The 11818-nt window shown below is 47.7% G+C and overlaps 1 protein-coding gene across 4 annotated transcripts in view; it reads left to right on the top strand.

Moving 5' to 3' along the window:
- Nucleotides 1-11488, top strand: part of LOC132338033 (beta-galactosidase-1-like protein 2) — a 35878-nt gene extending 24390 nt beyond the window's left edge. For 2 of the 4 annotated variants that reach the window (XM_059867177.1, XM_059867175.1), the window contains 6 exons: nucleotides 1594-1665; nucleotides 3347-3428; nucleotides 7336-7423; nucleotides 9192-9306; nucleotides 10186-10302; nucleotides 10748-11488. In XM_059867177.1, the coding sequence (XP_059723160.1) occupies nucleotides 1594-1665; nucleotides 3347-3428; nucleotides 7336-7423; nucleotides 9192-9306; nucleotides 10186-10302; nucleotides 10748-10834 (561 nt within the window). In that variant the 3' untranslated portion in view covers nucleotides 10835-11488. The remainder of the gene's footprint in view (nucleotides 1-1593; nucleotides 1666-3346; nucleotides 3429-7335; nucleotides 7424-9191; nucleotides 9307-10185; nucleotides 10303-10747) is intronic. The other 2 variants (XM_059867178.1, XM_059867176.1) reach the window with 1 other exon arrangement.
- Nucleotides 11489-11818: the final 330 nt, after the last annotated feature.

Consider the following 11818-nt stretch of genomic DNA (forward strand, 5'->3'; position numbering starts at 1 on the left):
ATGGATGTGGTTATGACATCATTGGTGAGCAGTTGCTCTGCTCATCAGAGCAATTTCCAGTTCCACTTTGCTAAAACTTACAACATCTTTAAACATCAGAATGTTGAATATTCTGAGAATATTTTGATCATTTTATTCCCACCTGACAGTGGCACAGTTATGGAAATTTGAGTTTTAGTTTGAAGCAGAGACAATTTCCTGCCCAAACCCAGCTGAGGGATGTGACTGTGAAATCATTGGTGAGCAGTTGCTCTGCTCATCAGAGCAATTTCCAGTTCCACTTTGCTAAAACTTATAACATCTTTAAACATCAGAATGTTGACTATTCTGAGAATATTTTGATTATTTTATTCCCACCTGACAGTGGCACAGTTATGGAAATTTGAGTTTTAGTTTGAAGCAGAGACAATTTCCTGCCCAAATCCAGCTGAGGGATGTGACTGTGACATCATTGGTGAGCAGTTGCTCTGCTCATCAGAGCCACTTCCAGTTGCCAACTTCCAATTCCACTTTGCTAAAACTTTTAACATATTTGAACATCAGAATGTTGAATATTCTGAGAATATTTTGATTATTTTATTCCCACCTGTGCTGACAGTGAATGGGACACCTGAGCTCTAGTTTGAAGCAGAGACAATTTCCTGCCCAAATCCAGCTGAGGGATGTGACTGTGACACCATTGATGAGCAGTTGCTCTGCTCATCAGAGCCATTTCCAGTTGCCAACTTCCAGTTCCACTTTGCTAAAACTTAGATTTAAACATCAGAATGTTGAATGTCCTGAGAATATTTTGATTATTTTATTCCCACCTGTGCTGACAGTGAATGGGACACCTGAGTTCTAGTTTGAAGCAGAGACAATTTCCTGCCCAAACCCAGCTGGAGAGATGTGATTGTGACATCATTGGTGAGCAGTTGCTCTGCTCATCAGAGCCATTTCCAGTTCCACTTTGCTAAAACTTACAACATCTTTAAACATCAGAGTGTTGAATATTCTGAGAATATTTTGATTATTTTATTCCCACCTGACAGTGGCACAATTATGGAAATTTGAGTTCTAGTTTGAAGCAGAGACAATTTCCTGCCCAAAGCCAGCTGAGGGATGTGACTGTGACATCATTGATGAGCAGTTGCTCTGCTCATCAGAGCCACTTCCAGTTGCCAGCTTCCAGTTCCACTTTGCTAAAACTTACATTTAAACATCAGAATGTTGAATGTTTTGAGAATACTTTGATTATTTTATGCCCACCTTTGCTGACATTGACACAGTTATGGACACCTGAGCTCTAGTTTGAAGCAGAGACAATTTCCTGCCCAAACCCAGCTGGAGGGATTTGATTGTGCCATCACTGATGAGCAGTTGCTAATTTCCAGTTCCACTTCACTTTGCTAAGACTTATAACATCTTTAAACATCAGAATGTTGAATGTTTTGAGAATACTTTGATTATTTTATGCCCACCTGTGCTGACAGTGGCACAGTTATGGACACCTGAGCTCTGGGTTGAAGCAGAGACAATTTCCTGCCCAGACCCAGCTGAGGGATGTGGTTCTGACATCACTGATGCTCTGCTCTCCTGTGCTCTGTCCTGCAGGTGTTTGTCAACACCGTGTATGTGGGGGAGCTGGACTACAACACAGTGGAGCTCTCCATTCCTGAGGGACAGGTAACTCAGGGGATTGCTCAGGGTGTGGATAACAGCATCACTGAAGAGGGAGAAGTCCCAGAAGGGCCCCTCCTCCTACCCCAGACTAGCTTGGTACCCTAATCAGACACAAATAGTGAGATTTCACTGCCAGGTTACCATTTGTGATTGAAAAGTGGGGTCTGAATGCTTTTCCATGGAGAAAATTCAAGTGATTGCAGCCCTTGCTGCACAAAATTTGCCAGCCTTCTCACACAGCCACAGCATTGAGTACCTGCAGCCTGTTATTGCAGATTAAATCTCTGCTTCCTTAGCACAAAGCAGGTTTTAAGGGGCTTTGGAGGCTCTTGGGTCTCAAATTAAATGAGGAGGAATGTCTCTCTGTAGCTCTGAGAGCCGTTTTACCCTGGCAGAAGCTGGCACTAAGAACCCTGTATTGATTGAGCACATTTCAGCAGAGCTGTGGTGGCTGTGGGAGCAGCTCAGGGGGTGGGTGTTGTTCTCAAGGCTTGTGGGAGAGTTTATGGCACGAGCCTGACCTGGGTCAGACTCCATTTCTGGCTCCGTGGGTGCTATCAAAATGGGAATTAAAGATTGAAGATGAAAAAAAAAAAAACCAACCCAGAAATCTGTGCAAAGGCTGTGAGTTCCTCACTGTTGGCAGAGGAGAGCTGTGGGAAATGGAAATACAGAAATTTCTACAGATACAGGAGGGATGGATCTGCAGCCTTGGAAGGGGCTTGGATTGATGTAAAAATCCACAGACATTAAGTAGAAAAATCATCAACTTTTGTTTCTGTAGTTGTAAGTAAGAGTATGCCTCAAGTGAGAAACTGAATTGGGTGAGATGGTGAAGGGTTTGCAATGTAGGAAACTATTGATAAAATGGTGAAGGGTTTGCAATGTAGGAAACTGATAAGATGGTGAAGGGTTTAAAATGTAGGAAACTATTGATAAGATCATAATAAAGGAAAGTATTGATAAGATGGTGAATGGTTTATAATAAATGAAACTATTGATAAGATGGTGAAGGTTTATAAAGTAGGAAACTGATAAGATGGTGAAGGGTTTAAAATGTAGGAAACTATTGATAAAATGGTGAGGGGTTTAAAATGTAGGAAACCATTGATAAAATGGTGAAGATTTATGATGTAGGAAACTGATAAGATGGTGAAGAGTTTATAATAAAGGAAACTATTGATAAGATGGTGAAGGTTTATGATGTAGGAAACTGTTTGATAGGATGGTGGAGGGTTTGTAGTGTAGGGGTGTGGTTGTATAGAGTAAGCTGAGAGTTTAGAAGGTATAAGAGAAGCATGTGTGGATGTGAGACAGAAGCCTATTAGGTAGAAGTACCCACAGTGCAGTAGAAGTAAATAAAGGTGATGTTAAGTAAAGCAAAATAAACCTTGTAGCATCTGCTCATTAGATTAGAAATTTATGTATTGTCTTGTAACAAAGAACTTGTGACTGCTTTATAGCCACTACTTACTCCTTTAGAATCTCACAGCCTCTGAGACTGATGTTTATCTAAACAATAAATTCTTAACCCAGGACAGTCCCATTCCTTCATTGAAAAGCAACAACAATAACAGAGAACTTGAAAGTAAATGTATAAATGGCAGTGGTGCCATCTCCCCCCTCAGCAGCTCTGCTGAGGGCAGGGCTGGTGCAGCTGATGCTTGTCCTTGTTTGTTTCCAGCAGGGGTTCAGGCAGCTGAGGCTGCTGGTGGAGAACCGAGGCCGTGTCAATTATGGGCTGGCTCTGAACGAGCAGAGGAAAGGTGGGTCTGGCTCTGAGCTCCAAACTCTCCCAGGGGCTGCTCTGAGCTCCCAAACTCTCCCTGGGAATTCCCAGAGCTCCCAAACTCTCCCAGGAGCTGCTCTGAGCTCCCAAACTCTCCCAGGGACTGCTCAGAGCTCCCAAACTCTGCCAGGGAATTCTCAGAGCTCCCAAACTCTCCCAGGGGCTGCTCCGAGCTCCCAAACTCTCCCAGGGACTGCTCTGAGCTCCCAAACTCTCCCAGGGAATTCTCTGAGCTCCCAAACTCTCCCAGGGAATTCTCTGAGCTCCCAAACTCTCCCAGGGAATTCTCAGAGCTCCCAAACTCTCCCAGGGACTGCTCAGAGCTCCCAAACTCTGCCAGGGAATTCTCAGAGCTCCCAAACTCTCCCAGGGAATTCTCTGAGCTCCCAAACTCTCCCAGGGAATTCTCAGAGCTCCCAAACTCTCCCAGGGAATTCTCTGAGCTCCCAAACTCCCCTGGGGAATTCTCTGAGCTCCCAAACTCTCCCAGGGACAGCTCTGAGCTCCCAAACTCTCCCAGGGGCTGCTCTGAGCTCCCAAACTCTCCCAGGGGCTGCTCTGAGCTCCCAAACTCCCCTAGGGAATTCTCTGAGCTCCCAAACTCTCCCAGGGACTGCTCAGAGCTCCCAAACTCTGCCAGGGAATTCTCAGAGCTCCCAAACTCTCCCAGGGGCTGCTCTGAGCTCCCAAACTCTCCCAGGGGCTGCTCTGAGCTCCCAAACTCTCCCAGGGGCTGCTCTGAGCTCCCAAACTCTGCCAGGGAATTCTCAGAGCTCCCAAACTCTCCCTGGGAATTCCCAGAGCTCCCAAACTCTCCCAGGGGCTGCTCTGAGCTCCCAAACTCCCCTGGGGAATTCTCTGAGCTCCCAAACTCTCCCAGGGGCTGCTCTGAGCTCCCAAACTCTCCCAGGGGCTGCTCTGAGCTCCCAAACTCTCCCAGGGGCTGCTCTGAGCTCCCAAACTCTCCCAGGGAATTCTCAGAGCTCCCAAACTCTCCCAGGGGCTGCTCTGAGCTCCCAAACTCTCCCAGGGGCTGCTCTGAGCTCCCAAACTCTCCCAGGGGCTGCTCTGAGCTCCCAAACTCTCCCAGGGGCTGCTCTGAGCTCCCAAACTCTCCCAGGGAATTCTCAGAGCTCCCAAACTCTCCCAGGGGCTGCTCTGAGCTCCCAAACTCTCCCAGAGACTGCTCTGAGCTCCCAAACTCTCCCTGGGAATTCCCAGAGCTCCCAAACTCTCCCAGAGACTGCTCTGAGCTCCCAAACTCTCCCTGGGAATTCCCAGAGCTCCCAAACTCTCCCAGGAGCTGCTCTGAGCTCCCAAACTCCCCTGGGGAATTCTCTGAGCTCCCAAACTCTCCCAGGGGCTGCTCAGAGTGGAAGTGCTCAGAGCTGCCTGTGTGCTTTGCACAGAACCAGCTGAGGGCCCAGGTGCTTTTCAGCACTTGTGGCACTCCTGTGATTCCTCCAAAACATTCCAGGCAATGTTTGTGTTTATAATTTATTGTCAGATATAAAAGCAGCTCCAGATTCAGGTCAGCTATCTTGGAGTCCTGTAACAGTACAGAAGAAGGACTTGGGAAAGCATAATTGATGTCTCAGGTCTCTGCAGACTCCATCAGGATCATGGGCTTCACTGTTGTTCAAGGACTTTGCAGGGCTGACATGGGATGTAACTCCAGGATTGTATCCCTGAAAGTCTTTGCTGCTGCTGCTGCCACACAAACTTGTGGGCAGCCAAACTGCAGGAGCTGACTCTAAAACTCCCTGGGTGTGTCACACTGTCCTGAGGGATTGCTAGGTTCATCAGTGCCTAAATCACTGTGGCCATAATTAAAGTAAGAGATGTTTCTTTGTCTAAAAATATGAAGAACCTTAAGAACCAAAAGGGCTCAGCTCTGTTGCACACATCACAAATACCTGGAAGCTACTTGAAATAGCCACAACTGTGACTGTTACTTTCTTTTAAAACCAACCTCTCCAGCACAGCTCTCGTGGTGCTGGTCAGGACTGGGAGTTGGTGGGAAATGTTGAATGTTTTGAGAATTTTTTGATTGTTTTATTCCCACCTGACAGTGGCACAGTTATGGAAATTTGAGTTTTAGAGTTTTAGTTTGAAGCAGAGACAATTTCCTGCCCAAACCCAGCTGAGGGATGTGGTTATGACATCATTGGTGAGCAGTTGCTCTGCTCATCAGAGCCACTTCCAGTTGCCAACTTCCAGTTCCACTTCACTAAAACTTTTAACATATTTAAACATCAAAATGTTGAATGTCGTGAGAATATTCTGATTATTTTATTCCCACCTTTGCTGACATTGACACAGTTATGGACACCTGAGTTCTAGTTTGAAGCAGAGACAATTTCCTGCCCAAATCCAGCTGAGGGATGTGGTTATGACATCATTGGTGAGCAGTTGCTCTGCTCATCAGAGCCACTTCTAGTTGTCAACTTCCAGTTCCACTTCACTAAAACTTTTAACATCTTTGAACATCAGAGTGTTGAATGTTCTGAGAATATTTTGATTATTTTATGCCCACCTGTGCTGACATTGACACAGTTATGGACACCTGAGTTCTAGTTTGAAGCAGAGACAATTTCCTGCCCAAACCCAGCTGGAGGGATTTGATTGTGCCATCACTGATGAGCAGTTGCTAATTTCCAGTTCCACTTCACTTTGCTAAGACTTATAACATCTTTAAACATCAGAATGTTGAATGTTTTGAGAATACTTTGATTATTTTATTCCCACTTGACAATGGCACAGTTGTGAATTCTTGAGTTCTAGGTTGAAGCAGAGACAATTTCCTGCCCAGACCCAGCTGAGGGATGTGGTTCTGACATCACTGATGCTCTGCTCTCCTGTGCTCTGTCCTGCAGGTTCTCTGTTCACATCCACCATGGATGTGGGGGAGCTGGGCTACAACACAGTGGGAATGTGTTAAAAAACATCCTCCCCCCTGTCTGCAGTGATCAGAGGAAGAGCAGTGGCTGCTCAGTGCCTGCACCAAGGTTTATTTTATAAGGGTACAGCTAAACCCAGGGCTGTCAGTGAATCTTGCTCTGCTCTGGGTTTCCTAGGTGATGCTCAGCTCCCTTTCCCTTGCTCTCTGAGCATATTACTTCACAGGGAGGGAAGGAAAACACCTTTTTTAATCTGTGTTTTCCCTTGAGAGGCTGATATTGGAGAATCACAGCATTTAAACCTCACACAATGTCAGGAGGAGGGAACTGCATCCCCTGGAGCAGAATTGACTGAAATGCCTAAGCCTGTCACACACAGTGGTGGGGCTGGAAGGGGTTGATTCTATTTTAGTGGGGAGCTGTGTGCAAGAGCTCTATAAAATAGATTAATGGAGTTAGGCACGTGACTCTATTGATTTTATTTAATGCAGAAACGTTGCATAAACCTCAGTGCTGCCCAGGCAGCCTCAGAGCTGTGATCAGGAGCAGGCTTGGCCTTGAACAAAAGGCTGCTAAAGGTGAATTGACTTCTTCAGGTGCCTTAAAATCCTGGGATGAAAAGCCCTGGAGCAGCCCTGGGCGTTGCTGCTGGCTCAGTTATGTTTTGCTGTGCCTGTTAGAGAAGTGATTGACTGCTTTAAAAAATCTGTGCATGGTCAGCTCCAACCCCACAAGCCCCAGCACATCCCAGGGGACTCTGCTGGGAGGGTTGGAGGCTGCTGAGCTGAGGAAAGGGGAGAATGGAGAGGGCAGAGTTTAGAGGTGCTCCCCACTCAATCTGCATGAGCAGTGGGGCCATATGGACTCCAATTCCATTGCAGAACGTGGCTGCTTTCCATCTCCTGCTGTTCCTCAGATTCAAATAGCAAAATCCATCAGCTTTAGCTGTTCCTCAACTCCTCATTACCCCCATTGCTCTCACAGGCTTAATTGGTGACGTCTTCTTGAATAAAACCCCCTTGAGGAACTTCAAGATTTACAGTTTGGAGATGAAACCTGCCTTCATGAAAAGGTTGGTGGGATTTTTAACCTTTTTTATTTCCCTTCTTCGTTTCAAACCACCTGCTTTCCAGCAGTGCAGTGTCTAATGGGGAGCAGCTAAATGAGGTAGCAGTGGGGAGGTGATTTTTGCACTGATCCTTTTGTTGATACTTTTGCCTGAAATAGTGCAGGAGCTGGTGCCAGCTGATCCAAGCCATCCTTTAGGGAGAGATCTAATCCCACTGTGCAGGGTTTAAAGATTTCCTTGCAGCAGGGTGAGATCAGGTAGGTGAATCCAGGCTTATCCAAAGGGAAGGATCCCCTCACACCCACATGTTGGAAGTTTTGGGTCTTTCTGGAAATTACCAATCTGGCTGATATATTTAGTAATTCAGCCTGGCAAGGGATGGATTAATTCTAGAAAGCTACTGATAGTGCATTAGCAATCCAGATGGCTCCCTCTCTTTTATGTTGTTTTGCTTTAATTCAAGGGAGGAAATTTAGCAGGGGGATGTTGAAGAGCCTCTGTCAGCACGTAGAGAAAACCTCAGCAAATGTTTCAGGCAGCAGATGCCCTATGGACTCTGGCCACAATCCAGAGACACTCTTTTCAGTGATGTTTTTAATACCAGCAAGCAACTTATGTGCATCCCCCAAGATATCACAGCTGCCCCATTTTGTGTAGGAGGGAGAGAGGGAGGCCACGTTAAACCAAAAAGGCTTTTAAAAGGTAAAAAAGTCCACACTGTGAAATGCCTCAGGGCAGTTTTACCAGGTGCTGAGGGGCTACCTGAAGGATTCTTATTGATGGGGTAACTCACAGCCTTTTGGGCTGCAGGGTGTTAGAGGAATATTTCCAGTGAGGAGCATTAAAGCAAGTGAGCTGCCATGGCCAAACAAAAGCAAGATTAGTCACCACTACCCTCAGCTCCTGGCTGCTGACCAGCAGCACTGAAACACAATCAGCTCACAGTCCCCTCGGGGGAGGGGGAGAGGAGTGTTGTGAAAGGAGCTGTCACAGGCTTTTAGTTGAATAATTCAGTAGCAGCCAGGCTGCACTGGATCAATAACTTCCCCCAGTCCAAGAGATGCAGTTTGTAAGGGCTGGAGGGAACATGTTCTACAGGAGCTCAAGGCTTCTGTGGGATTCTGCTCTCCTTATTTCCTCTTCTGCTTGTGCCCTGCTCCCAAATTGTTGCCACAGGTAAGAAATCATGTCAGATTTCCCCTAATTACAGCACACTCACACGGATGTGTTTGTGTTCCTCGCCAGGAGCCGTGGCAGGAGTGTCTGGTTTGAATCCTGTCAGTTCTGCAGTCTCCTTTAGCAAGCCCCAGACATTTCAAGCACCCTGGCAGATCTGAAGGATCCTCAGCAGCCAACATGAAGCAGAGCTTTTATCCCAGAATGGTTTGGGTGGAAGGGACCTTTGAGATCCTTGCACCCCACCCATGCCATGGGCAGGGACCCCTTCCAGTATCCCAGGTTGCTCCAACCTGGCCTTGGGCATTTCCAGGGATGGGGCAGCCACAGCTGCTCTGGGCAGCCTGTGCCAGGGCCTCACACCCTCACAGGGAAGAATTTTTTCCCAAAATCCAATCCCAACCTGCTCTCTGCCAGCCTCAATCCTTCCTCCTTTGTCCCAGCACCACACGCTCTTGTAACAAACATTGAAGCCCCAGAGGTGGTGACAGCCCCAGGGATCCTCCTCTCGCAGCCCAGCTTGGCCTGCCAGGGCTGTGGGTGGTGGGGACAGGCAGGTGGCCCCAGTGGGCTGGGAGTTGTCCCTCTCTTGCAGCTTGCAGCAGGTGTCTGGCTGGAGCACAGTCCCAGATTATTTCGTGGGGCCGGCGTTCTTCCGCGGGAGGCTGTGGGTCGAGCAGCAGCCACAGGACACCTTCCTGAAGCTGCAGGCAAGTCCTGGTTCTTCTTGGTCAATTTAAAAAGAAAAAGCTGGTTAGAGAGACTTGTGCAACAGCTCTGACTGATCTCTGTGTCTGTAGCCTCCCCCTGTCCCTCAGGGAATTATTCTGAGGGTCTCCTCCAGGTAAATCTGTGCAGTCTGGAGAGGTCCTGTGAGAAAGCTGACCCTGCAGAGCTGCCAGTGAGCACTTCAGTCTTATTTTACTGGCATGCAAATGCTGTTTTCCAGTTGCAGAGGAGTAATGGGCACAGAAAATAAAGGAGGGCCTTGTCTTATTCCTGTCTCCTCAGTGTGACATGGGAAGAGTCACTTCTTTGTGGCCATGGCATGGGAGTTAGCATTCCTGTCATGCTTCTGTGGGAGACTGCATAGAACTTCAGATGGGATTTTAAATATTATCAAACTTCCTCCTCTGATTTCCCTTCCTTAGAGCCAACCTTGTGTCCAGCCTTACTGTCCTGCTCACTTTGCCATGTATTGGGAATATTCTATTTGCTGTAAATCAGGCCAGCCAGCAGCAATTCAGTTTTTCTGTCACCTGGGAAAGAGGTGAGGGCAGATATCCCATGCTTGGGAAGGAATAAAGGCCTGTCTGTTCAAAGGGAAGAAACTTCCTATACAAGCACGAATCACAAACTGCATTTTTGAAAGCTGTATCCTTTTAATGAGCACATTAAGGATAACTCCTGTTCAGCAGGGCTCGTTTAAATGTTCCTGGCTGCAGGGATTTGCACAGGGAAAGCAAGCAGAAAACCTGCAGAAAGTGGCTGGAAAGAATGCAAGTGTGGGAGCAGACTGGGTTTCCTGTGGGGATGCTAACGAGGCGGCAGAGCTGCATCAGTAATTCCATGTTCTGCCTTGATTCCAGGGCTGGGAGAAAGGAGTGGTGTTTGTCAATGGTCAGAACCTGGGAAGATACTGGAAGATTGGACCTCAGGAAACTCTTTACCTTCCTGGGCCCTGGCTAAGGAGAGGGGGCAATGAGGTGAGAGGCTCTGCTGGGATTGCTCTGTGCCTGTTGGGGTTGTTAAAGATCCTGGTCCCAAAGAGCCAGACACACAGAGGACAGCAATTACCCTTTAGCTGAAAGGCAGTGCACTAGAGGGGAAGGACAGTGCTGTCTCCTGAGATCTCTGAAAACGAGGGAAGGTGCTGCTCCAAAGCTGGCTCTGGCTCTGACAGCCATTAAAGGCTGACAGGGATGGCAGCTGAACTTCACAGCTCTGCCTCAGGTTGGAAATGAAGGCAAACCTGATGTGATGCTGCTTCATCCCTGCACCACGTGGTGGTGAGAGCCTCAGTCCCTGTTAGACCCACAGTGACCGAGCTCTTTAAATGGTGCTTCCAATGGAGCTTCAAACGTGCTTCTGCTAAGCATATCTGCAGCCCCCCAGGCTTTGCAAGAAGGGGTTTCTCTGTGTCCTGTGCAGATTGTGATCTTCGAGGAGCGCACGGCGGGCCGGATCATCCAGTCCGTGGACATCCCTTACCTGGGGCGGACCCAGTACGTGGACTGAGAGGGGGCTCAGAGCTGCTTTCCCACGTCTGGCTCACCCTGAGCACTCCTGCTTGCATGGCTGGGGACCTGATGGCTCAGCACTTGGGCATGCTCACCTCCACCAGAGCCAGGGGAAGGATTTGCCCTCTGGCAGTGAGGTCAGAGGAGAGGACAGCGAGGAAGCAGCGCCCTTGTTCCATGGATGGATGGATGGATGGATGGATGGATGGATGGAGCTCATCCCCTGCCCTGCTGAGGCCCCCAGCCCGGATGGCTGCGCATGTTCTCGACCATCTGGTGGATGTGGGGGAGTAAAAAGGTGCTGGAGGCAGGTGAGAGAGAGAGAGAAAGAACTGAAGCCATCTGAACTGGAAGCTGAGCTCAGCTTTCCAGGGACTTTCAAAATGTGCTATCCTTGGCCTCCTCGTTTTTATAATTAGGTAGGGAGAAAATAGTTGGCGAACATGTGAGTAATCAGGTGTGGGAAACCATTTTGGTGTGCTTTGAGGCAGATTTTAGCAAGTCTCTCTGCAAAAAGGCCATTATGTGTTCCCCTGTTGGAAGGCAAAGTGGTTGTCTAATGACTTTTAATTTCAGCTTTTTTTTCCACTAAGTTTTATTATGGAGGTCATCTCTCTCTCAAAAGGAAAAAAAGAAAAAATTTAAAAAGTGAGATGTGTTTTGTCTTCTCTTGAATGTATCATTACATTTCAGGCCAGGCGGGAATGAGACTTTCCAAGGAGGAGAAAAGAACAAGTGAGTCCTGCAGTCCCCTCTCCAGCAGTGCTCACACTGTGAAGCACCTAAAGATGAAATTCCCCCTTGGAAAATGAGCAGGGATCAGATTTTGGCTGGGCTAGAAGCAAAGGGCCTGCAAGTGGGAAAGCTCATCCCTGCTTCCTCCTTAAGGCTGCTCTGGGATCTTGGGTCCTGGTTTCTTTTCTCTTTTAAACAGAAATGTGGGATTTAGGTAAACATGACATTGTTTTAACTCAGCAGCTCC

Source organism: Haemorhous mexicanus, chromosome 24, assembly GCF_027477595.1.
Source record: "Haemorhous mexicanus isolate bHaeMex1 chromosome 24, bHaeMex1.pri, whole genome shotgun sequence".
NCBI lineage: Eukaryota > Metazoa > Chordata > Aves > Passeriformes > Fringillidae > Haemorhous > Haemorhous mexicanus.